This window comes from Liolophura sinensis, chromosome 12 (assembly GCF_032854445.1).
Source record: "Liolophura sinensis isolate JHLJ2023 chromosome 12, CUHK_Ljap_v2, whole genome shotgun sequence".
Lineage (NCBI taxonomy): Eukaryota > Metazoa > Mollusca > Polyplacophora > Chitonida > Chitonidae > Liolophura > Liolophura sinensis.
In genome coordinates, this window is record NC_088306.1 from 11734992 (window position 1) to 11762982 (window position 27991).

General features: G+C 40.1%; 1 protein-coding gene across 1 annotated transcript; it reads left to right on the forward strand.

Annotated features, from left to right (window-relative positions):
- Positions 1 to 284: 284 nt before the first annotated feature.
- On the forward strand, positions 285 to 27989 carry LOC135479095 (cullin-4A-like). Its single transcript, XM_064758817.1, is given in 24 exon segments — positions 285 to 668; positions 5108 to 5223; positions 6133 to 6236; positions 6548 to 6617; positions 7003 to 7076; positions 9262 to 9424; positions 11683 to 11772; positions 12320 to 12328; positions 12330 to 12403; positions 12773 to 12840; positions 13176 to 13294; positions 14833 to 14908; positions 15746 to 15874; positions 16079 to 16116; positions 16710 to 16776; positions 17385 to 17495; positions 17742 to 17827; positions 21318 to 21425; positions 22079 to 22195; positions 22599 to 22704; positions 23282 to 23355; positions 23640 to 23738; positions 24884 to 25036; positions 27338 to 27989. Coding segments are annotated over 24 exon segments (2439 nt in total). The 5' UTR covers positions 285 to 376; the 3' UTR covers positions 27434 to 27989.
- Positions 27990 to 27991: the final 2 nt, after the last annotated feature.

The following is a 27991-nucleotide window of genomic DNA, read 5'->3' on the forward strand; positions in this document are numbered from 1 at the left end:
ATGATATTTGTATTAATCATAACTGAATGCGTCACTAAGCGAGGCTTGGATTCGAACCCATGACAAGCTTTCGGATATTACCTTCCAGTTTTGACGCTGGGTTAATTCATCAATGATCATGAAAATGTTTGCATTGGGATTGTTTTATCGTAGGCATGTATGTTGAACTGATTTCATGCTATTTAAAAATATTAAACAGATTCGGACAGCCAGCATGGAAACATCAGGAAAGAAAAAAGTTATGCCCCCTTGTCATAGGTGTCGCTGCAGTCCGCCATCTTGATGGGAAGTAAGAAGACGAAATTCGGAAAGATTGACAAGTGTTTGTGTGATATCTTTCCGTGATTGTGTGGGCCAGAGGCCTTAATCGTAATGCATGCCTCTTTCAAAAGTACACAAAGCCCCAATCTTAGATTCGTCAACGCGAGAAGAGAATCCGTTGAGCAGAAAACGCAAATTCAGTGAAAATTATATCTTCGCCTCCACGAGCAAAAGGGCTCGAGAACATTTGGAAAACGAGAGCCAAACAACAACAACAATGACTGATGCGCCTAAAAGGGCGAACTTTTCCGCCCTAAATCCCAGTAATGGCATTGCCAGACATGCCTCGCCACTGTCTAACAACAAGTCTGGGGCTATCAAGAAGCTAGTTATCAAAAATTTCAAAGGTGAGACCATGTGGATGATATCTACTGCGTAGATATGGTAACCATTTTATAGGTGGTTTTATAACATACTGTGATATGTACTTGATTTAAGACTCCGCGACACTTGCTCAGTTGGATTATGTGTGTAATGTTTGATCATTGCATTTAGATTTTAGTCCTGTGTTGAGTCCTAAGGAAGCTGATTGGTATATAAATATTATAATGAATCGGGTTGCCTAGCTTACATGCACAGGCAACAGTTGATGTGGGAATTACCCCAGATAAATACAATAACATGTCAAAATAAAACAGAGCTGTTTTCAATTCATGTATTCAGGTTTTCATATCACAGTGAATGTATCTTTACTCAATCCAGGCAGTTTGCTATACCAGTTATGTAGCCAGCCAGCAGTATTAAAGAATAGGTTATGGCTGCAACAGTTCCAGTGGCTACTGAGCTAACGTACATGTCTGCATCATCATTGTGCATGCCACCCTGTTTACAAACTCAACCCCACACTTTTCAAAATTGCCTCACTGTGGGAGTTGCTGTAGCTGCACACTGCATCAAGGAGAAACATCAGGAAAGCATGTCCTGAATCATAGTTTTCCCACATTGTTGCGGTAACTCACTGTGAACAAAATATCTCTTACTGTCTCACCTGAATGGGCCACTCTTCACCATGTGATCACTTTCACAATTCAAATTCTGTGTCATAGCAGACATGCACCATGCCTCTTTTGCCATGGGTGCCTGTGGTATTGTGAATGGAAGTGGATTTGTGGAAGTGATAACATTGTGGCAAGAAGCCTTTTCAGGTGAGCAAATGGGAGATATTTTGTTCCTATAAAGTCACAGGGATGAAGTGGGAAAAGCCTGGGTCATGGGTGAGCTTTCCTGTTATCTCTGCTTTATGTCAAGTGTAATTGTAGCAACGGCCAGGCTAAATGAGAGGCAGCATATTTTTTTTTTTAAATCTTGTGAGGCGGCACTAGGGTGAAGCAGTACCTCAGTCATTGTCAAAAATTTTGACCTACACTGTTAAAATATGACAGCTCCTACTGTAACGTTGTTGTATATAAAGTGTTATCATCATGATGAGCTGCCAAGCTGGGGAACATTTTATGTCAGTAAAATGGTGTAAGGGTCCTACTCACTGCTATTTGCCAATGAGTCCCCATTGAAAGGTGCAGGGGTGCATTTTCAGCTTCAGACCTGATGACATTTGCGATGATGGTACATATGTTAGCTCCATAACGTTCAAAGTAGTTGTGGCTTAGTTGTGTGCCATTATCAATTTGATTTCCACACAAATTCTTATGTCCATTCAAAACTCCCAAAAAGCTGGCATCTGATAAGTGTTCAGATGTTGTGCATGGGACAGAACTATGTGGCATACACACCTGCACATTCTTACCCTATTCTGTCTGTCATTCTACAGATAAATATGTCTAAATCAGACACATAGTTCGCGTCAAGCCTAATAGAGTAGGGGCATGGACGCCAAACTAAGAACTTCACATGTTGATGTAAATTTGAATCCAAAAGTTTACGCAAGAAAAAGGATTGTAACATAAATACACCATTTGTGAATGTTATGCACACTTGGACACCAACTCCTTTTAAAGCCAGACCTGTCTATACATGTACTTGTGTAGGGGTATGGATCAGACTGGTTTGCAGGAATACCCTTAATATTGGTATAATAATGACTGTTTATGGTATCCCCAAAGTAATTCTTTTGAAATAATGTGTTCCTGTATTTTTATTGATGTGCCTTTTTTGACTATCTAAATCACCTGGTAGCACAATATGTGCTTTGGAGATTAGCTTGCTATATATATGAGTCCTTTAGAGGCACGATTGTTCAGGTAATGATGCATAGGTGTAACTGTTTACTACCTTTGTTGTTGATTGAGGTGGTCTTGTGGTTTGTCAACACAGTCGTAAGTCAGTTGGCTAAATTGTTTTTGCAAGGCCTGTCCGACGGAGCTATTTTTAGACTATCTGGCTGTGTCTGCTGCTGCTGGAGTTACATTCAGTATTTGCTTCTCTCGTATTATCCTGTGTTGTTGGTATAAATACGGATACATCTACATGGACATCTGGAGGAACACATGTTTATAGATGACTCATAATGTGGTTATACATGTATTTTATGGCCTCATTATTAGGCTGTATTTTTAGTTGACTCGGAAACTCTGAATATACATGTAAGCGTCTGAGACTTGCAGCTTTTGTAGTCAACACTTTCAGGATTTACACAGTATCGCAGTGATTTGTCCCCCCCCCCCCCCCCAATTCTTCCCATGCTTGACAGTTTCTTAACTTTGGCATGTTATTCTCACATTGTGCTCATTTCTGTGTAATCACCTCTCCCATATTCACAGTTCTTATACAGGCCACTGTCGAGCTGGTGAAGGACTCGGCTAGACAGAACACATCAGAGTATCGGTACTAATAAGTCTGATATTTTTCGCAAAAGGTGGACATTTGCAGCAATTCAGACACCCACTGCCCAGCCCTTCAGACCCAAGGACAATAGCCGTCTTAAAAAACTTTGACTAGCAAAGATTTTTTTTTTAATTTATTTTTTTATTACAAAAAACAAAACAAAACATCCCATACATTTACATGTAGTCTATTTCTTTGTTTGACCATGTAATAAAACATAATAAAATAAAACAGCAGGTTATATGAAAACTGTAGCAGGTAACTTTAAATAACATAAAAAATAGCAGGCCGTGGAACATTTTCTAAACCAGCCCTGTCTTGTTAACTTACTGATGATCGACCCTCGTTTGAAGGTTTGTCCCATGAACCTGCTCATGGTTGATCCTGGCCTGAAGTCTTGTCTCCTGAACCTACTTGTGATTGATCCTGGTTTGAGGTTCTGTCTCCTGAACCTACTTGTGATTGATCCTGACCTGAGGTGTTGTCTCCCGAACCTACTTATGATTGATCCTGACCTGAGGTGTTGTCTCCCGAACCTACTTGTGATTGATCCTGACCTGAGGTGTTGTCTCCTGCACCTCCTGATGATTGATCATAGTTTGAGGGGTTGTCTCCTGAACCTACTTGTGATTGATCCTGACCTGAGGTGTTGTCTCATGAACCTCCTGATGATTTATCTTGGTTTGAGGTGTTGTCTCCTGCACCTCCTGATGATTGATCCTGGTTTGAGGTGTTGTCTCCTGCACCTCCTGATGATTGATCATGGTTTGAGGTGTTGTCTCCTGAACCTACTTGTGATTGATCCTGACCTGAGGTTTTGTCTCCTGAACCTACTTGTGATTGATCCTGACCTTAGGTGTTGTCTCCTGAACCTACTTGTGATTGATCCTGACCTTAGGTGTTGTCTCCTGAACCTCCTGATGATTGATCCTGGTTTGAGGTGTTGCCTCCTGAACCTCCTGATGATTGATCCTGGCCTGGAATGTTGTCTCTTGAACCTTTTGTCTCCTTTACCTACTGATAGTTGATCCTGGCCTGAAGTGTTGTCTCATGAACCTCCTGATGATTTATCTTGGTTTGAAGTGTTGTCTCATGAACCTCCTGATGATTGATCCTGGTTTGAGGTGTTGTCTCCTGAACCTACTGATGATTGGTCCTGGCCTGAGGTGTTGTCTCCTGAACATACTGATGATTTATTTTGGTTTGAAGTGTTGTCTCCTGAACCTCCTGATGATTGATTCTGGCCTGGAATGTTGTCTCTTGAACCTTTTGTCTCCTTTACCTACTGATAGTTGATCCTGGCCTGAAGTGTTTTGAACCTCATGATAACATAAAAAATAGCTGGCCTGAAGTGTTGTCTCGTGAACCTACTGATAATTGATCCCGGTTTGAGATGTTGTACCCGGAACCACCTGATGATTGATCCTGGTTTGAAGTGTTGTCTCCTGAGCCTCCTGATGATTGATCCTGGTTTGAGATGTTGTCTCCTTTACCTACTGATAATTGATCCTGGCCTGAAGTGTTGTCTCGTGAACCTACTGATAATTGATCCCGGTTTGAGGTGTTGTCCCCCGAACCGGCTGATGATTGATCCTGGTTTGAGGTGTTGTCTCCTGAACCTACTGATCTTTGACCCTGACCTGAAGTGTTGTCCCCTGAATCTACTGATGTTTAATTCTGGCCTTGACATTTAATCTCACCTGATCCAGGTCTGGTAATTGAAACCACTGGTTGTGTGGCTTTTTTGTGATTTGATCTTTACTGTATCAATAAATTATATCTGAGCTGTTTATTGAATAGGAAGGCAGTCAAACCCTTGATCAATGAAACAGCGGCAACTTCACATGTTTGTCAAGGGATTTGTAAATTGTAGTCATTCAAGGTAAAGAAAAATACTTCATCATTCTACCAGCTTGATGAACAGCATACAGTTATCCGGTTTTGTGATTTTGTAATGTTTTGAAGACTTTTAACTTTAGAAATTGTATTTCTTTCCTTTGCACAGAAAAGCCCAAGTTGCCTGTGAACTTCCAACAGGAGACCCTGGAGAAGCTGAAGGAAGCTGTAGAAGCTATCCACACCAGCCACTCCATCAAATCCAGCCTAGAAGAATTGTACAAGGTATGCACATTTGTCAGTGTTGTTCGCATTTAAAGAGGTGTTTTTCACATGATTCTTAGCATACAGGAACTATATTAGGTGGCTTATTTCATAAACTGGCTATGAGAAGACCTGTCAGAAGTCTTGATTTGAGGAAATATTTAGCATGCATTTACTTGTATAATATGTATTTACATGTATAATAGGTATTTACATGTATAATAGGTATTTATATGTATAATATGTATTTACATGTATAAGAGGTATTTATATGTATAATATGTATTTACATGTATTATAGGTATTTACATGTATAATATGTATTTAAATACCGTTGTATGTCAACTACGAGCGAGTTGAGCAACTAAAGCTGTCACAAGTCCAGTTGTTCCACACCAGTAAAGTTGTTTAGACTCCCTGTAGCACCACTCCAGTTTTTGTATGTCATTTATGAGGCTCTGACCTAGGAAAGGGTTTGCACCAGACTCTTTCTTAAGGCTCTGTTTGGTTTCCCCAAATGCATATATATATATATATATATATATATATATATGTATATGTATATGTAACTGGCCATGAGTATGGTATAGGTAGTGAAATTGAGATATGCTCAGTTAGGACATAGGGAGAGGACTGTGGCTGAGTGGTAATTGTCCAAGCCTGCCAATCGCTAGGACACATTGCGTGCGGGTTCAAATCTGGCTATGGACAAGGCCTTTGTAGATTTGTATTCACTTTGTGACTGTTTGCACAGTCTACATGTGACTTCCGTTGAAGACAACATGTCTTTCACCAGTTTGGTGTTCATATCTGTATATCACACCTAAGAACTTTTGGTCCAATGTTATAAATTTTGTGGAGGATATAAACTGTGATTTTTGCCTCGCCAAATTTGAGATCAGTTTTTAATATGATGTTGTTTGGTTGCAGGCTGTGGAAAACATGTGTTCTCATAAGATGTCGGCTATGCTCTATGATGAATTGAAAAAAATCTGTGAAAACTTTGTGAAGTCAAATCTTGAACAGTTCTTGGGATATCCTTTTTAAACCACAGTGTTTAAGAGCTACTGATTATTTTCCCAGGGGACATGATACATCTTGGCATGTAGCCAGGATCAAATGTAGCGTTTGCGCTATAAAGCTGTTGTTGGTGTACAATTTTATTCGATGGCCATGATATTTACAAAATGCATCCTGATCTGTTAATAAGCACTGAGCAATGCAGAATAAAACATATAAATAAATCTGACATACCTAAACTTCAGCTTGGCATAAAAATAACCTGGGCTTGCATATCCCTAACACTAGCCAATCAGAAATGGTAAAAGACCTTGACAAAGCGTACAGATACCACTCATTATGAACAGTACCTGAAGTTGATGGATAGCTGCTGGCAAGCTCACTGTAGACAGATGGTAAGTTTTACTACACAAAGGTTATGGGTATGTGTAATTAAAATCTCTAAATGAAAGTCTTTGTCTGCTAGGCCATCATAGTCTCATTTCATGACATAGCAGGGCAGCTTTGTGATAATTGTGCTGAAAGATTTACATTTGTTTTTTCACATTATGAAATCCCAACTCATAAGGAAGGAAAAAGGAAAACTAAGGTGAATGATATGAGCCTTTTTTTTTTTTTGAAAAAGTCTGTATCCAGCAATCAAAGGATAACGCAATTCACTATGATGTGAATAATTCATCGTAAACATGTGATGTTTTCACAGCCATGTTATATTACAATATTCATATATGTGTGGGTATGAAACTGCCATATGTCATCTTTCATGTTTTCTGCTTGTAGATAATGATCAGGAGTATATTTCTTTACTTGGACCGGACATATGTACTACAGAACAACTCTGTATTGTCTATATGGTGAGTTGCAAAGAATCTCAAGTATCAAATTAATGTCACTGTGACTGATTTTTATACCCCCCCGCCAGTAGGCTATAACTCCATCAGTTTTATGCGTAGAGTTTTAATTTTTGGTGGATACATAGATTCAAAGATGACGATGTGCCGCAACTCACATTTGTCCATTCCCGTGGTTGTCATGGTTACCATATTGCCATTGCAAAATATAAATAGATATGATTTTGTGATCTGGCTATAACTACAAGTTTCAACATAGAGTTTAAATTTTTGGTGGATACATAGATACACAGATGATGATGTGCTGCGACTCACATTTGTCCATTCCCATGGTTGTCATGCTTACCATATTGCCATTGCAAACTATATAAATAGATATGATTTTGTGATCTGGCTATAACTACAAGTTTTCAACATAGAGTTTTAATTTTTGGTGGATACATAGATACACAGATGATGATGTGTCGTGACTCACATTTGTCCATTCCCATGGTTGTCATGGTTACCATATTGCCATTGCAAACTATATAAATAGATATGATTTTGTGATCTGGCTATAACTACAAGTTTTCAACATAGAGTTTTAATTTTTGGTGGATACATAGATACACAGATGATGATGTGTCGTGACTCACATTTGTCCATTCCCATGGTTGCCATGGTTACCATATTGCCATTGCAAACTATATAAATAGATATGATTTTGTGACCTGGCTATAACTACAAGTTTTCAACATAGAGTTTTAATTTTTGGTGGATACATAGATACACAGATGATGATGTGTCGTGACTCACATTTGTCCATTCCCATGGTTGTCATGGTTACCATATTGCCATTGCAAACTATATAAATAGATATGATTTTGTGACCTGGCTGTAACTACAAGTTTTCAACATAGAGTTTTAATTTTTGGTGGATACATAGATACACAGATGATGATGTGTCGTGACTCACATTTGTCCATTCCCATGGTTGTCATGGTAATGAGATTTTCTAGCTATGTTATATAAATAGGTATGATTTTGTGTCCGGGCTAGAACTCTGCTTTCTGCGTAGACTTTTCATCTTTTGAGGATATATACATAAACAGATGATGGTGTGTCGCACCTCACATTTGGCCATTTGTGCAGTTGTCATGGTTACCAGATTGCCATTTTCCCTATGTACACTATATAAAAATAGGTATGATTTCGTGTCCAGGCCATAACTCTGATTTTTACATACAGTTTTAATTTTTGGTGGATACACAGATGACTGTGTAGCAACTCACATTTGTCCATTCCCGCAGTTGTCATGGTTACCAGATATCCATCCATTTCCATGTGTATACAGCCTGGATATGATTTCCCTTCCAGGCTATAAATCCAAGAAACTTCCACATAGAGTTTTTGTTTTGAAAAAGCTTAGAATTACTGTCTTCGTCATATTTTTTGCTCGTCTGAAAAATTGTTAAGTACGACGTTAAACCCCAAGCACTCATTCACTCATCATATTTTTCAAAAAGTGGAAAGTGTTAGAGCACTTGTCACATCATCAAATCTATTCTCTGCTTGAAGTGAGAAGGTTTGTGTGGCACCTGACATGATGTGGGGTTTACCTCCGGCAGAGCTTAATTTTATCTGACCAGAAACTTTATCAGTGTCATATTAATGTAATATCCTTGAGCATGAGGTAAAAAGAACGTAAAATAAGGTCAAATAATTCCGCAGGAGATCAACATTAGAAATGATGATACTATAATTACAACAGCCTTGCCTTCTCATGTGTTTTTATAAAGTTCATATTAATTCAAGATCACTATGATCATTAAAATAGTTGTGGTGGCTCAGTTGGTTAGCGCACTAGTGCAGCGTAATGACCCAGGAGTCTGTCACCAGTGCGGTCGCTGTGAGTTCAAGTCCAGCTCATGCTGGCTTCCTCTTCGGCTGTATGTGGGAAGGTCTGTCAGCAACCTACGGATGGTCGTGCATTTCCCCCGGGCTGTGCCCGGTTTCCTCCCACCATAATGCTGGACCATAATAAGTGAAATATTGTTGAGTATGGTGTAAAACACCAATCAAATAAATGATAAATAAAATAGTTGTGACAGCTGAGGTAAGTTGACTACAGGCTGGATTTTACATGGTGAACAATCTCCCCATCATCACTGCCCTGCTTTTACTCTCTCACCTGATGTTTGCCCTTCAGGGAGATGGGTCTAGACCTGTTTCGTCAGCACATTATCAGTCACAACACCGTCCAGCTGAGGACCGTGGACGGTCTGCTGCTGCTGATAGAGAAGGAGAGGAACGGGGAGGCTGTTGACAGGCACCTGCTGAAGAGTTTGCTCAGGATGCTGTCAGATCTACAGGTATGTACTCATGTACCACACCTTAAGGTTTCAGGTATAACAGCTACATGTATAAGCCAGGTAGACATAGAGGAACGGGGAGGTTGTTGACAGGCATCTGCTGAAGAGTTTGCTCAGGGTGCTGTCAGATCTACAGGTATGTACTCGTGTACCACACCTTAAGGTATCAGGTATAACAGCTACATGTATAAGCCAGGTAGATAGAGAGGAACAGGGAGGCTGTGGACAGACACCTGCTGAAGAGTTTGCTCAGGATGCTGTCAGATCTATAGGTATGTACTCGTGTACCACACCTTAAAGTATCAGGTATAACAGCCACATGTATAAGCCAGGTAGACAGAGAGGAATGGGGAGGCTGTGGACAGACACCTGCTGAAGAGTTTGCTCAGGATGCTGTCAGACCTACAGGTATGTACTCCTGTACCACACCTTAAAGTATCAGGTATAACAGCTACATGTATAAGCCAGGTAGATAGAGAGGAACAGGGAGGCTGTGGACAGACACCTGCTGAAGAGTTTGCTCAGGATGCTGTCAGATCTATAGGTATGTACTCGTGTACCACACCTTAAAGTATCAGGTATAACAGCCACATGTATAAGCCAGGTAGACAGAGAGGAACAGGGAGGCTGTTGACAGACACCTGCTGAAGAGTTTGCTCAGGGTGCTGTCAGACCTACAGGTATGTACTCCTGTACCACACCTTAAGGTATCAGGTATAACAGCTACATGTATAAGCCAGGTAGACAGAGAGGAACAGGGAGGCTGTGGACAGACACCTGCTGAAGAGTTAGCTCAGGATGCTGTCAGATCTACAGGTATGTACTCGTGTACCACACCTTAAGGTATCAGGTATAACAGCTACATGTATTAGCCAGATAGACAGAGAGGAACAGGGAGGCTGTTGACAGACACCTGCTGAAGAGTTAGCTCAGGATGCTGTCAGATCTACAGGTATGTACTCGTGTACCACACCTTAAGGTATCAGGTATAACAGCTACATGTATAAGCCAGGTAGACAGAGAGGAACAGGGAGGCTGTTGACAGACACCTGCTGAAGAGTTTGCTCAGGATGCTGTCAGATCTACGAGTATGTATACCACATCTTAAGGTGACAGGAATAACAGCTACATGTATTAGCCAGGTAGATAGAGAGAGAAATGGGAAGGTTGTGGACAGACACCTGCTGGAGAGTTTGCTGAGGGTGTTGTCAGATCTACAGGTATGTACTCCTGTACCACACTTTAAGGTGTCAGGGATAAGAGCTACATGTATAAGCCAGGTAGACAGAGAGGAACAGGGAGGCTGTGGACAGACACCTGCTGAAGAGTTAGCTCAGGATGCTGTCAGATCTACAGGTATGTACTCGTGTACCACACTTTAAGGTGTCAGGAATAACAGCTACATGTATAAGCCTGGTAGACAGAGAGGAACGGGGAGGCTGTTGACAGACACCTGCTGAAGAGTTAGCTCAGGATGCTGTCAGATCTACGAGTATGTACACCACATCTTAAGGTGACAGGAATAACAGCTACATGTATTAGCCAGGTAGATAGAGAGAGAAATGGGAAGGTTGTGGACAGACACCTGCTGAAGAGTTTGCTCAGGATGTTGTCAGATCTACAGGTATGTACTCCTGTACCACACTTTAAGGTGTCAGGGATAAGAGCTACATGTATAAGCCAGGTAGATAGAGAGAGAAATGGGAAGGCTTTGGACAGACACCTGCTGAAGAGTTTGCTGAGGGTGTTGTCAGATCTACAGGTATGTACTCCTGTACCACACTTTAAGGTGTCAGGAATAAGAGCTACATGTATAAGCCAGGTAGATAGAGAGAGAGAAATGGGAAGGCTGTGAACAGGCACCTGTTGAAGTTTTTGCTGAGGGTGTTGTCAGATCTACAGGTATGTACTCCTGTACCACACTTTAAGGTGTCAGGGATAAGAGCTACATGTATAAGCCAGGTAGATAGAGAGAGAAATGGGAAGACTTTGGATGGGCACCTGTTGAAGAGTCTGCTGATAATTCTGTCACATTTACAGGTATGTACACCACATCTTAAGGTGTCACTGAAGAAGACAGGCACACTGGACACAGTTTCAAAGTGGCCATTGTACATGATCCATGGACATGTTTTTAGTTAGGCGTGTATTATCAGTGTGAGAATATCAGTTTCTAAAAATGTATGATATACATGTACATCTTATTGCAGCTATGAATGTCTGTGTAAAGTCATATCATTTTTCATGTTTCTGTGTAGATATATCAGTCGGCGTTTGAGAAGAAGTTCCTGGAGGCAACAGACAGATTGTACGCGGCAGAGGGAAGGAGGCTCATGCAGGAGAGAGACGTAAGGACTTTCCCTTTTAATAAGACACAAATTTGTAAACGCTAAGTGACCTGGTATTTTGGCCGTGATGAAGTTGCTAATTTTTCCTGGTTTCCAAGAGTTCTGTTGATTTTTAGATAGGTGCTTTAAGGTTTGGAAGGTAATAAGGTATTCCACTGGAAAATGTAAGTTACTGCACCAAATTATGTTTTGACGTATATTTACCTCTAAAAATGCATTTTTGTGAGCAAAATTTTCAGTCTGTAAGGGTATTCAATTGATTGATTTATGAACTTTCTATGTCTCAGATACCTGGCTATAGATGTGTAAAATAGTAAGATGATACGCTTATTTTACTTTTCCTCACCTTCAGTTGCCAAATTGTCGACATAGAATCATGATTAGCGTGTTATATCTGAACATTCTTATCTAAGTAGCATGTAATGCAAGTTAGTAATGTTCAAACGCTGTGTGAAGCATTGCTTGTTGAGAAACGTCAAAAATCAGCCTGTTGGTGTACGTGTCACTAGTGACATGTAGTATTCAAAGTGTGAACTGCGTGTTGTAGGTGCCGGAATTATCTGACTCATGTCGACAAGAGGCTGAATGAAGAGACGGAGAGGCTGTTACACTACCTGGATCAAAGCACAAGGTATGTATACATAAAATAACAGGCTGAAGATGGGCACATTACAGCTGACATCGTGAATAAGAACAAGTTCAAATCTATGTGTTTATTTTTATAATATGCTGTTGAGTTAGATGTAATGGTGAGGAAATACGAAACTATGTGGATTTGTTCATCCTCAAATCTGTGTATCTGAATTTTTATGCAGACTGTCAACTTTTCTGGTTTCTGCTTGTAATTAGTTAATCTTAGACAGTCGAGTCTTTGTCATTTTGGCTTTGATAGCTTTCAGGTGGCCATGCAGTGAAGTATGGACTAGCTGATGGAGACATCTTAGTTTAGTAGTCTGTCTGTAGTTGCTGAGAAATAAAATCTGGTGTATTGTCATTTCAGAAAACCTTTGATTGCTATAGTAGAAAAGCAACTGTTGGAACAACACCTGTCTTCTATATTAGGCAAAGGTGAGGTTTATTGTTGCAGGAAGCACAGATGTTTATGAATTATTAACATTTTGGGGAATTTTGGTGTTTAGTGCTCACATGTGAGTCCCTAATTTGTACTGAGCGTAAATTTAGTGAAAGTAAATCATTTTTAACATTTTTATGCTATAAATATTGCAAAAGCTTTACCATAATTTCAAACTTCTGAGCAAAGTGCCACGTGAAAAGAGGTGCTTTTTGCCACGATCATGGCTGTTCTTTTTCTTCCTGATCGAATTGTGACTTTTCACACCTGGTAAAGTACCGATCATGTACATCCGTCTGTTTCTGACTCTTATATCTGACTTCATCCACAGGACTGGACCAGCTGTTGGATGAGAACCGGGTCACAGATATCAGCCTTCTCTTTCAGTTGTTTGTCAGGGTCAAAGATGGCATCAAAGAGCTCTGCTCTGCCTTCGCTACTTACATCAAGGTAATTCCCATCTAGACAAACTATTTAGTAGTATTTGATAGTTTTACACCATACTGAAGAATATTTCACTTGAAAGATGGTAGCCATCAATTCGGTGGGAGGCAAGCAAGCAGAGCCTGGGGGAAACCCGTGGCCACTCTCTGAAAGACGGTAGCCAGCAATTCGGTGGGAGGCAAGCAAGTAGAGCCTTGGGGAAACCCATGACAACTCTCTGAAAGACATTCCTGTGTACATGTACAGCTAGAGAGGAAGCCAGTATAACCTGGACTTGAAATCAGGGTGACGGCATTGTTGAGAGGTTCCTGAGTCACTGTGCCTTGCTGGGACTTGAACCTCTAAGTCACGAAGGAGGCTTGTTTTTTTAGTAGTAGATAATAATCAGGAGTACGACTCACTGAATGCCGCTTGGTGCTGGCGCAGCTTGCACAAAGGGATCGTAAGCCTTAATTGACTGTAAGTTACTAGAATCATTATCGTAGCCTTAGTTGACTGTAAGTTACTAGAATCATGACCGTAGCCTTAGTTGACTGTAAGTTACTAGAATCATGATCGTAGCCTTAGTTGACTGTAAGTTACTGTAAGTTACTAGAATCATGACGGTAGCCTTAGTTGACTGTAAGTTACTAGAATCATGACGGTAGCCTTAGTTGACTGTAAGTTACTAGAATCTTGATCGTAGCCTTAGTTGACTGTAAGTTACTAGAATCATGACCGTAGCCTTAGTTGACTGTAAGTTACTGGAATCTTGATCGTGGCCTTAGTTGACTGAAAGTTACTAGAATCATGATCGTAGCCTTAGTTGACTGTAAGTTACTGGAATCATTATCGTAGCCTTAGCTAACAATCGACAACCCCCGTGCACAGTCAGAAACTACAAGTGGGTCAACCCAGTTGTAAACATGTACAATGGCCCCGAAATTAACGTTAAGTATAAATACTTGCCTTAGGTATACTACTAGTTAGTACTTCTCTACTTGCTTTGCAAAGATGTGCAATGTAATAGTCTCAAAAAGATGTTGTGAGAATTTTTTGACCGGTTATTGTTAGCTGCTGAATCTTTATGATGTAGAACGCTTTCGAAAATAAAGTTGGGGGTGGGGAGTGGGGGGAGTTATTGAACTGTACATTGTACGTTTATACAGGCCACCTGTATGTCAACCTTGGCCTACCAGTGTGAAAATAACTGTACAAGCGCCTGTTAATGCCTTTGCAGAATTGTGAAAAACTTACTTTTGCAATAAATTGTAAACCCTACAATCGATTGTAGCTCAGTCATTTTGTGCTAGCGTGCCCAAGTGACTATGTACATTGCCTGAAAGAACATAAGTATATAGATCAGCTTTTCTTTTACCTGGTTCTAGTTTTGCTAAAACAGGGCTGTGTTTAGGTCTTTTAGCATGTGCAGGTTCATGTATACTGACAGAATTACAACTTGAATATGTTGTTCAGCACTGTGATATTTATGTTTCGTACGTTTTCTTTAGTTAACGAAGCAGTGAATTAATGATAAAAGTGATGATGTTAACTTCCTCTTACAGCTGACTGGCCGCATGGTTGTGGTGAACACAGACAGTGATCCAGAGAAAGACAAGGATATGGTACAAAAATTATTAGGTGAGACAGCTTGCAAAACTGGCAGGCATTAAACATTTAAAGTTGTAGGTTCAAATCTAATGTTCATCACTTTTTCATTATCATAAGCCTCTTGTTAAAATATCCCAGTTCCCCCTCATCTCTGTATGGTTTTATTTCTAGACTTCATAATAAATGTATTTTGTGAAATAATTGTTACAACTGAATTGTCATGGCGATCATGGCATGTTTGTATTTAACTCACACGTTGAACTGCATGTATTCAGCAGTAGGGAGATTAAAGTATTGTAATTCCTCAGCCTTTTTTAATTTTTAATTTTATTTTTGCGGAAGGAAAACTACATTGGTTGGATTGGCTAATTTCAGGGCTGCACAAAAAGTATAATTTTATCAGTCCACACAGAATAATGCCTTCAGAATGTGCTTGAATAAACAACTTGCAACATGCGAAAAGGTTGAAGAATTACAGTAAATATGTACTGAATTAATATAAGTTTCAGCACCAAAGGTAGTATTTTGTGACCTTTATTTGCCTGTAAAAGTTCACTTTGGAGGGGTTGAATTTGTGTCCAGTACTAATTGATGTACTGTGTTTCCTCAACCTTTTTGCATTTGAAAGAGCATCTTTCAGTGCAATTTATTCACTTTTATGATTAGGTTTTGGAGATAAAACTACATTGGTGTGGTTGGCCAATTTCGGGGCTTTGTAGAAAGTATAACTTTCTCAGTCTACAAAGATTAATAGAGTATGCTTAAATACACACCTTGCAAACGTGCGAAATGGTTGAAGAATTACATTGGTTTCATGATGAACACCAGAACTGAACACATTTGATATTGTTCTTTTTTTTTTTTCAGATTTTAAGGATAAGATTGACAACATTATATCAGTGTGTTTGGGGAGGAATGAGAAGTTTATCAACTCCATGAAGGAGAGTTTTGAGCACTTCATTAACCAGAGACAGAACAAACCAGCTGAGCTGATAGGTAATGTACTATAAAGTCACTGTTGGCTTTTTGGCCTCTCCATCAACAGTTATCTTTAAAAATATTGTTTCTATATGAAAATTCTTCAGTATGTTGTTATACAACAATCACATTAGCTAACAGATACAAATGTAAAGAAAAAGCTATTTTTATGTTTTGATTTATTTTATACTTTTGTTATCTCTATCTACATTATATTTTCAGCTAAGTATGTGGATTCTAAATTAAGAGCAGGAAACAAGGTAAGTGTCAGTATGTACATGTGTTTTGGTAAAATCATGAGCACTCTAAAAGCTTTGTTGTATGTAGGTCATGTGTACCTGTAATTCAAATTCTCGGTGTCATAAAACTGAAATGAAAAGCCATTTACAGGTAAAAGCAGCGGTAGTCCAGCCTGTTACTAGGACCAGAATAATGTTAAAAGCGATCTTAAGTCCCAATCAAATTTTTATTTATTTGATTGGTGTTTTACGCCATACTCAAGAATATTTCACTTATACGATGGCGACCAGCATTATAGTGGGAGGAAACCGGGCACAGCGCGGGTGAAACCCACAACCATTTGCAGGTTGCTGGCCACTTCCCACCTTCCCAGTTACGACCCGAGAGGAAGCCAGCATGAACTGGCTTTGAGCTCACAGCGACCGCATTGGCCCAATCAAAGTAACAAAACCAAACTAATTTTATGTTCAGCATGACAAGGGTCAGCTGATGTCATAAACACTCACTACACAACAACTGACTTACCAGGTAATTCTGTGAGAATTCAGAAATTTGAATATAAATCCAACTGATGGGCACCAATACATTTATGGAATGTTTACCTGTTTTGCAGGAAGCAACAGAAGAGGAATTAGAGCGCTTGCTGGATAAGATCATGGTTCTCTTTAGGTTTATACATGGTGGGTCCACAGTGAAATTTGTCCTGTATTTTTCATTGTCTTAACCTTTGTCTTCATGGAGTATAGATTTTGAGAAAATTGCTCTGTCTGTATGAGGATCTTGACTTGTGACTGTGACTTCCATTAATAAGTTACCTAATCTCGTGCAAACTGAGCTCTCAGACTCAAAAATTAAAAGGTGGGGCATGTACAGATCAGAAGTGTGTCAAGAGAATGAAAATGTTAGACATTGCTTGCACCTTTGTACATTTTTTTTTTGTTTTTTTTTTTTTTGTTGTGATAGGACAGTGTTAGAATTCTATGAAATTAGAATCTTTTGGGACATTTGGATGAAAGGGATTTTTTGGTTCACTGGGAATTGGCCGGTCAGCTTGGTTTTCTCCACTCATAAACCTTCTTGCAATCATACGAGGGAAATATTGATCCAAAAGAGGCATAAAATACCAATTAAATAGATACATAAATGTTTGTGTGAACTTACCATCTGAAGTGATGTGAACAAAGTTAGCAGCATTTGTTGTTTTATCATATCTTCATATTTTAGTGTCAATTGTCAAAATCTAACAGTATTAATTATCATTTATGTTTTATGATTCTTGTTTCATCAGGTAAAGATGTGTTTGAAGCATTTTATAAGAAAGATCTTGCCAAACGGTTACTGGTGGGCAAAAGTGCCTCAGTGGATGCCGAAAAATCCATGTTGTCGAAGTTAAAACAAGGTAAACACTTCATTTGAGACTGTGATGACTTGAGTACCGTTACATTTATCACCCGAAACTGCATCTTTTCTGGAAGTCTTGTATAAGAATGTACTGAAATTCTGTTTCCATTAGCGAAACTTTGTGAAGACACTGTATTAAAATGTCATAGTTGGTTAGTTACATCTGTACTATGTTCATGACACTTAGCTGTATATAGTCGAAGTGTTTCAGATATTTTGTCACACCTTCTGCATTTGTTTTCAGAATGTGGGGCAGGTTTTACCAGTAAACTGGAGGGGATGTTTAAGGACATGGAGCTCTCCAAAGACATCATGCTCGCCTTCAAACAGGTAGGTTACATTGTACGTGTGGATTGTACAACCATTCCAAGAACTAACCCAGCACAATGAGCCAGGAGCTTCCCACCATTCATTTCACGGTGCATTCAGGTCCAGCTCGTGCTGACTACCTCCCCAGTCATGTGTGGGAAGAGCTGCCAGCAGCCTGCTGATGATTAAGGGTTCGCCCCGTGCTATGCCCGGTTTCCTCCCATCGTAATGCCGGTTGCCATCACACGAGTGAAATATTCTTGAGTAACACCAATTATATAAACAAATAAATGAACCATTCTAAAGATGGAAATTCAGTTCATAAAGTTCATATAGTTTGATGGTAATAATACCATACCTTCTCAGTAATTACAGACACTCGCTAATTGAGACACACTTAGAGTAAGCGGGTAGATCGGAGGAGTCTCCCGTGGGGCGCTCACAGCGGGCGCTCACCGCAGGCGCTATCAGCATGCGAGCTGGAATACAGGCCTGACCAGGTCCACATGTGTAAACCCAGCTTTTCCCGACATGTTATACACAATATTTAAAGTAGATGGTTGTGTGGCATTATTTACAGGGGAACATTCTACACCCTACTGCATTAGGCATTATATCCATAGGATTGTCTTGAATCTACAGATCATTCGTCTTCGTGCCCACTCGTGTATGGGGCCCATATAATAATGGAACATGGATGATTACCATTTAATTATTAAATTAACAATGCTGCCTTACATATGTGGGTAAAGAACCTGTGGCAGTAAAGCACGGGTGCCCGAAATGTAGGCAGACTTTGCATTTATTACTTACCACGTGTCTGTTTTGGAGGGAAAATGATTTACATCTGACAGCTAGTCTCTGAGGAGGGGAACGAGTGGTGGGCCACAACCTTTTTAAATTACTTTAAAAAAGATAGTTTATAACATGTTACCACAAGTATTTCAAGAAAGAGATAGTAATGTATGTACATTCAGGTAATTAAATTAGATAAACAGGGCTTTGTAACACTTTTAAATGCCTTAACTCAAAGCTCACTGGTTATGTACCGGATGACCATGCGAGAATACGGAACTCTGAAGAGTACATATTGCTGCGAAAGTATATAAAGTGTTTACTCATAAAAGTGGTTAGATCCAACTGAAATGATGAAAGGCCCTGATTTCCCAGTTCCCGGACAAAGAAACAAACCATTCCAGATTGCATCTGGTATCTGCAGGTCCAGGATATGTGAGGCTCTGTCCTAAACATACATATTCAGTGTCCTAACAAATGTCCAAAGTAAAGGGAATAATTGCCAAATTTATCTATGTATTTATCTATGAATCACTCAAAAGGTGTTGCCAAAAGTTACAAATGATGTAGAATATGACACGGTATGAGTAAATGCGCTAACAGGTACCATTAACACGCATCCTTCAGAAACCTCACTCAGTTCATTCGAGCTTCAATTAAACTGAAGCATCCTGACAAACTGTTCAGTTGGACATTGGTGAGACAAAATATGCAAAATGCATATAGGTATAGGGATTGCAAGGATCAAAAAATTCACAGCTTGTATGTATCCTGCTGATAATATATTTTTAAGCAGCTTTCCCAAATTACCATCAGGTCTACAGGTGCATATATTGGTGAATGAATGATTACTTAGTGTGAAAAAACTTTTGAACCAGGTATAATTTTTAATGTGGCTATAAAACCTTTAATTTAAAGGAAGCCTGGCTTGATCAGCAGGAGTCTCCAACACCTGATTTGGATTGGTCCATCACCCCTATGGTGTTTGGAATAGTCTCCAAGTATCAGTTGCGTCCATGTCGTAAAATCACAACGGGTTACAAACGCTTCAACACCAACTTAGTTATTTACGGATTTCTGTACAAAATTTCTTGCTGTTACTGCATTTGATGTTTGCAAAGTATTTTTAGTATTTTCCTTGCAGTAAATTGATTAAAAACATACACCCCATGTAAAGTGATGTTCATGAAGCTACGTCTACTTTTGGCTGTCACCCCCAACTTTCAGCTAACCCACACCACATGTTGTTGTGATAAATATGGACTCAAAAGTGAGAGAACTAGCGGATAATCGCTAGCAACACAATGCTGATTGTGTCAAATGAAGGACTTGTAGGCATACATCAATGATGTGGGCTGAAATACCAGTAATTACAAACATGTGCTTAGTCCATCTACCTGGACGCGGTGTTGTTGTTGTTTGTGTTTTTTTCACATTTTAACATAAATCGCAACACTAAGTCCATCTCAGCGTCTTACAACTGTTTAATGGCCCAAAAAAGAGAACCCCTAAAAACCCAGCAGTCTGTAACGCCTCTCCCTGCCTGCCAAGTTGGTGAGGCTCACTGAGGTGTGACGTAGGCATGGATAGCTGTCACTGAACGACTACCGGTAATCCCCTACTCCCCACAGAGAGTGTACGAGTTTAAACAACAACCCTGGCAAGGCATCATGGTATACATTTTCTGAAAATGCATCTTCAGAAAAGTATGGTGACCGCATTTGCCCAATCTACATGTAAATTAATCCAATGGTTTATGAATGTCTTATGCCACAACTCAGTGACCTCTGGTGAACTCTGGTAAGGCCTGAAGGCTATATAAAGCTTAATTTTACCTTTAGAATGTATGCTTTGTACTACTGTTGGTTTACACTGCTACTTCTGTGTAAGACTACAACATTGGCAATCTGAAGACCCGTCCAGACTATCCTACATCATTAAACTTTTTGTTGACTCAACAGCAAATTGAATGCTGTCAAGGTAAGTTGAGTGTCCCGTCCACACTACAAATCAGATAGGTCAACATTGTCCAATTGTGTGTTGAGCTGTGTTTTCTTTTACCAAACTTTCGATAAATTGGAGGGAACTTTCCATCTTTCTCTCCAATGCATGAGACATAATGACGAGCAGCCGGAAGAATCGTGTCATGGGTTTATCGGCTGCGCTAATTGCCATGGCCATACTCCTGTATCAACAAAACTGTCTCCTCATGAGACTAGTTTGTCTTTTTCGCCTATGGCGCTGCCATTTTGCCCAGGCCATGTGCCTTAAGACTGTCATGTTATTTCTACACACCTGCTGATTGGCTGCATTCACTCACCTTGACTCCACTTGTTGACAAAAAAATACACATGCACATTTTCGATTCAGCGAAGTTGGATGGTGTTGAGTGTTGTTGAACATAGTTGAAGAACCTGTCCAGACTACTCAAGTTGGTTCAACTCATTGGCTCAACTTCAGGTAGAGTTAACAGAAGTTGAGTGATGTTGGGTAACCTGAACGGGGCTCAAGTACACCCCTGACATAGCATTCAGCATGGAGTCTGTATAAAATAACTGGGTTGGGTGACATGCCTGGTGTCTCCAGCATAGCATTCCAGTGAGGCAGCACATACAAACAACGACACCACCATCCCTAATGAAGCAAATTAACTTGACATTTTCTGAGAGAGGAGTGACAAATTAGAAAGTGAGCTTTTAATTTGTCTTTCTTCCAGCACATGATGAATCTGGATGCCCCTGGTGGTATTGATCTGACAGTGAACATCCTGACCATGGGCTACTGGCCAACCTACCCTCCCATGGAAGTTCACCTTCCAACAGAGGTAGGTCATAAGTATTGAAGAGCCTGTAATGGACCCTCACAAGAGTAGTCTGTTTTGAAAACAGGGTGGTACATTGGTACAGTTAAATTAGCGAGTACGCTTAAGTGAGATCAAGTTTTTACCTCCGCTAACTGACTGCGAAAAGATAACCTTGGATGTGATTTTAAAATTAGACATGTAATTTTTTTTCCCAGCAAAACTGATCAAAGGATTTATAGTGCATATGATGTCATACACTATTCTGTGTTTCAAATTATAAATGCTGTGTCCAGTCCCCAATATGTCTGCTAGCATTTGAAGACCTGGGCGTGGCTCAGTCGGTTAGCACGCTAGCGCAGCGTAATGACCCAGGAGTCTCTCGCCTATGCGGTCGCTGTGAGTTCAAGTCCAGCTCATGCTGGCTTCCTCTCCAGCCGTACGTAGGAAGGTCTGTCAGCAACCTGCGGACGGTTGTGGGTTTCCCCCGGGCTCTGCCCGGTTTCCTCCAACCATAATGACGGCCGCTGTCGTATAAGTGAAATATTCTTGAGTACGGCGTAAAACACCAATCAAATAAATAAATAAGTAAGACCTGGGTATGGACATGCATGTGATGGTTGACAGTCTTTCGGATTATTTACGTGGTGTGCTTAAAATTTGATTATGGGTTACAGATGGTCCAGTATCAGGAAATCTTCAAGAAGTTTTACCTGAGCAAACACAGTGGGAGAAAGTTACAGTGGCAACCCACTTTAGGACATTGTGTTTTAAAGGCAGAGTTTCGGGACGAGGTATGAGAGTGTTTTTTTTGTCGTGGCAAAGTAATGTAACCCTAGCCCTGAAAGCTATACGACAAAACAGCCTTGTAAGACAAGGGTTATGACAGTTCTTTGTTTTGAAATATTAATGTTCAGATCAGCTTTTGCAGTCCTGTTAGACCATGGTTATAAATGCCTTTCCCTCGTTGTTAAAAATTTGTGAGACACAACATAAGTTTTTTTTTGTGTTTTTTGTCGATAATTATATTTTCAAATCTGGTATCCAGGTTGTCATGTGCAGATAGTTTGACTATTGGGATATCATAATGCTGTATGTTTCATAGATGACTTTGGTAATAATTTCAAATGTTGCTTTCTTGAAAATAAAATAACACTTTTTATTTTGTTTCTCATTTCATTTTGTCGTTTTCTCCAGGTGAAGAAAGAGCTACAGGTGTCTCTGTTCCAGACTTTGGTTTTATTATTGTTCAACGACGCAGTGGAGTTTGTGTATGAAGACATCAAACAAGCTACATCCATAGGTAAAACAGCTAGTTTCACAGGACGCATGGGGGGCCCGGGAGTGGGTGAAACTTTAGTACATTGATTTTATTGGACAGCTGGTAAGGTGTAAGTCTCTGGCAATGTGGGTGGGAGGGGGGTGGGGGGGGGGGGAGAGATGGCAGCAATGCACTTTTTTTATGCACTTGCCCCAAGTTGTGTGATTTTTGCCTCTTGTGTAATGCAATATTCCCTTTGTGCTAAATGAATTTGAACAGAGGACTGGATTAGAATTAATGACGTAAAATTTAACCCATGACAATGTTCCACTTTTTGCCTGATTCTTGGAGGTCTGTTGGTCTTGGAAAGAGATTTTGAAGTTTATTTGGAAGGTAGAATAATAACTTAATGGGAAAAATTAAGTTTCATCTCGAAAAGTAGTATTTTATGACATTTATTTGCCTCTAGAAAAGCACTTTTCGGCGTCGGTTTATACGTATAGCCTAGGATTGGCTGTATATGTAGGAGTTACATTCTCATTTGCTTTCATTGTTTAACTTCAGTGTCAGAGTTTATTTACTGTTAGAGCTGAATTACATTCAACATTCTGGTTTGCAGAGGAAGGGGAACTAAAAAGGACGTTGCAGTCATTGGCTTGTGGAAAAGCAAGAGTTCTCCTGAAGGTTCCAAAGGTTGGCTGAAAATTTCTTTTGGGTTTTCTCCATTTTCACTCAGAATCACCTGCTCATGACCATGTTTGTGGATATTGGTTAAACTTGGTGTAAAGGATATGAAAAGAAAAAAGAAATTATTATTTAGTGAACTAAATACAGGAGAACTGGAATTCTTCGTAGATCAACTTAGTTCTTGGCAAATTGTTCAAACTGTCAGAACCTCTGTGGTTGCTTTTGCCATGGATAAATATTTCTTGATGTTTCGTTGTAAAAACATTCATGTTTTTGCTGTCTTTTTGCAGGGTAAAGACATAGAAGATGGTGACAAGTTCACGTTTAATGAGGATTTCAAGCACAAACTTTTCCGCATCAAAATCAACCAGATTCAGATGAAGGAGACGGTATGTTGCAAAAAACAGTTTTGTGGGAATGATATCATCTTCACCCATCGAGTAAAAAACAAACCAATTTCTTTATGTCTTAACTTAAGATACGACCACCAAAACCTGTGCCTTTTGACAAAATATAGTTACCTGTATATCTTAAGATATACATGAAATTTTCTGTAGATCGTATGTAGGAAGGTCTGCCAGCAACCTGCAGGTGGCCATGGGTTTCCGCTGGGCTCTGCCCGGTTTCCACCCACCATAATGCTGGCCGCCGTCGTATAAGTGAAATTTTCTTGAGAACGGCTTAAAACACCAATCAAATAAATTTTCTATTGAAAAACCTCCTATTTACTGGACTGGCCTGGATATCACAGTAGGTAGAGCGTCCGCTTCAGGAGCAGTAGATCCAGGGTCAATCCTCACACCTCTTTCAAAGAGGAGGTTGTAACTTCCTGGCTTGGCGTTCAGCATCATGGGGAGAGTGCAACGGTTGGTTGACCTGTATCAGTATAATGGCTCGGGCGGGACAGCTTACTTGCCTTCAGTAAGTCGTCTCAGTGAAGCAGCACTAGATAAAAGAGCGGTGGAAATCCTTTCTGCAACAAGGAGGCACATTACATACACTCTAAGGATTCCTTCGTCATATGACTGAAAAATTGTTAAGTACATCGTTAAACCCCAAGCACTCACTCACTCAAACATGACCACCAAAATCAGTGCCTTTTGACAAAATGTATTTACCTGTATATTTTAAGATATACTTTTTCTATTGAAATACCTCCTATTTACTCGTTAGCATTGTATTGAGCATTGTCATGGCCTTCTCTGTCTTATGCCATCTTTTGATTGCCATATCAAAGGGAATTCATTGCCTCTGGCTAGGATTGGTTATCTAAAGCTGCATGTCTTTGTGATTAATTACATTTACGTGTACATATATAGGGATGAGAATTTTCAGCCGATTTCGAAGTAAACCATTCTGGTTACCAATGGGGGATCTGTTAGTAGAAGGAATTTCAGCTTATTTTGATACAAAAGACTCTCTTCCCTGCATATAGGTAATACATTTTTAATGCTCAAGATTAGCTTCTACCCTATTTTGTGTTATTTCTACCTATTTTGTGTTATTTCTACCCTTTTTTATGTTATTTCTACAGCAAGAGGAGAATGTCAACACTACAGAACGAGTATTCCAGGATCGCCAGTATCAAGTCGATGCTGCGATTGTGCGCATCATGAAAACAAGAAAGAGCTTGTCCCATAACCTGCTGATATCTGAGCTGTACAACCAACTCAAGTTCCCTGTCAAGGTGAGTAAACCCGCTGATATCTGAACTGTACAACCGGCTCAAGTTCCCTGTCAAGGTGAGAAACCCGCTGATATCTGAGCTGTACAACCAGGTCAAGTTCCCTGTCAAGGTGAGTAAACCCGCTGATATCTGAACTGTACAACCGGCTCAAGTTCCCTGTCAAGGTGAGAAACCCGCTGATATCTGAACTGTACAACCGGCTCAAGTTCCCTGTCAAGGTGAGTAAACCCCCTGATATCTGAACTGTACAACCGGCTCAAGTTCCTTGTCATGGTGAGAAACCTACTGGTATCTGAGCTGTATAACCAGCTCATGTTCCCTGTCAAGGTGAGAAACCCGCTGTTATATGAGCTGTACAACCAGCTCATGTTCCCTGTCAAGGTGAGAAACCAGCTGATATCTGAGCTGTATAGTCAGCTTAAGTTTCCTGTCAAGGTGAGAAACCTACTGATCTCTGAGCTGTGCAACCAGTTCAAGTTCCTTGTCAAGATGAGAAAACCTGTTGATTTCTGAGCTGCACAACCGGCTCAAGTTCCCTGTCAAGGTGAGAAAACCCGCTGATATCTGAGCTGTATAACCAGCTCAACTTCCCTGTCAAGGTGAGAAAACCCACTGATATCTGAGCTGTACAACCAGCTCATGTTCCCTGTCAAGGTGAGAAACCCGCTGATATCTGAGCTGTATAACCAGCTCAAGTTCCCTGTCAAGATGAGTAAACCCGCTGATATCTGAACTGTACAACTGGCCCAAGTCCCTGGTCAAGGTGAGAAACCTGCTGATGCCTGAGCTGTACAACCAGTTCAAGTTCCCTGTCAAGGTGAGAAAACCTGCTGTTATCTGAGCTGTGCAATCAGCTCAAGTTAACACTCAAACTGAGAAAACCTGCTGATGTCTGAGCTGTACAACAACTTGCTGGTCAAGATAAGATAGTCTGCTGATATGTCATTGTCTGCTGATAGCTGATTATTTCACTTAGACAGGAAATATGAGCTGGATGTACAGCTCAAGTTCTTAATCAAGGTGAGATAACATATTCTGATATCTGAGCTGTACAACCAGCTTGTTCCCTGTCAAGGTGTGATGATCTGCAAATGCCTCGAGCTGTACCACCAGTTTCACTACCTGCTGATATCCATTAATCTGTATAACCAGCTCAAGTTTCGAGTCAAAGTGAGATAACCAGCTCAAGTTTCCACTCAAGGTGAGATAACATCTTCTGATATCTGAGCTGTACAATCGGCTTGTTCCCTGTCAAGGTGTGATAATCTGCAAATGTCTTGAGCCGTACCACCAGTTCCACTACCTGCTGATATCCATTAATCTGTATAACCAGCTCAAGTTTCAAGTCAAAGTGAGATAACCAGCTCAAGTTTCCACTCAAGGTGAGATAACATCTTCTGATATCTGAGCTGTACAATCAGCTCGTTCCCTGTCAAGGTGTGATAATCTGCAAATGTCTTGAGCTGTACCACCAGTTCCACTACCTGCTGATATCCATTAATCTGTATAACCAGCTCAAGTTTCGAGTCAAAGTGAGATAACCAGCTCAAGTTTCCACTCAAGGTGAGATAACATCTTCTGATATCTGAGCTGTACAATCAGCTTGTTCCCTGTCAAGGTGTGATAATCTGCAAATGTCTTGAGCCATACCACCAGTTCCACTACCTGCTGATATCCATTAATCTGTATAACCAGCTCAAGTTTCGAGTCAAAGTGAGATAACCAGCTCAAGTTTCCACTCAAGGTGAGATAACATCTTCTGATATCTGAGCTGTGCAATCAGCTTGTTCCCTGTCAAGGTGTGATAATCTGCAAATGTCTTGAGCTCTACAACCACTGACTGATATCTTTTAATCTGTATAACCAGATATAAGTTTCCAGTTAAGGTGAGATAATCAGCCACAGTAATTTGTATGTGCTCAGAGCTCAGAACAAAACCAGACAATCTCTGGTTGATGAAACAGGTATGAGCTTATAATTGTTCTTGGATGTGATCTCCAGAACATCTTATTATTAAACCTTCACCTGCTTTTCCGCATGGTTTAGGCTTATAAACACAAATAAGATCAAATGTTTACAGTTTGTTTGTTTGCTGCTTTCTAGTACCAGTACCTGACAGAAGCAGTTTGCACTCTAAAGATTGAAAGTGTAAATTTATATTTTTATTTCATCTTTAATGAGCCAAAAAAAAAAAAAAAAAAAAAAAAAATTCGAATAGATGAAGAATGTGGCAATGTTTGCATTGAAATGCTGCCTGGTCCCTTTTTGCTGCTTTAACACTTTCACTTTCTCTTTTGCCAGCCCTCTGACCTGAAGAAGAGGATTGAGAGCCTTATTGACAGGGATTACATGGAGAGAGACAAGGACAATCCAAACCAGTATCACTACGTGGCCTAGAAAGGCCACTCAACAGTTCTGTGATGGACAGTGTAAATTGTGAAAGTTCACATAAATACATATCTACTAGTGCGAGATTTTACCAGCAGTTGATTGGCCAAGACATTTCAGTGTTTACCTCCAGGCTTCTAATTGGCTATTATAAAGTGTGATGACCGGGTCGTGACACAGGCTGTCAAGGGTATGATTGGCCAGACGAGGTCATGTGACTAACCCATGCGTTGTCATGGAGATGTGACTCTTCCCGCTTTCTTGGATGTGGGGATTTGTGAGGGACAGGCTTGTGTGGAATGCTTTCCCTCAAAATGTGACGAATCTTTTTTTTACGCTTCTGATGTTTTGTGATTCCTTTCCCTTGTGAAAGTATGTGAATATGCTCCATCTTACAAAATGTTGAACTAAGTATAAAACAAAAAAAAAAAGAGAGACTAAAGAAGTGCACACTGGTGAGAGTTTGTGAAAACCTACAGTAAACACTTTGCCCCAGTTGTGAAAGACATGATATGATTAGAATTTTACATTCTGATATACTTGTACATTAGGATGATTCGAGTGCTA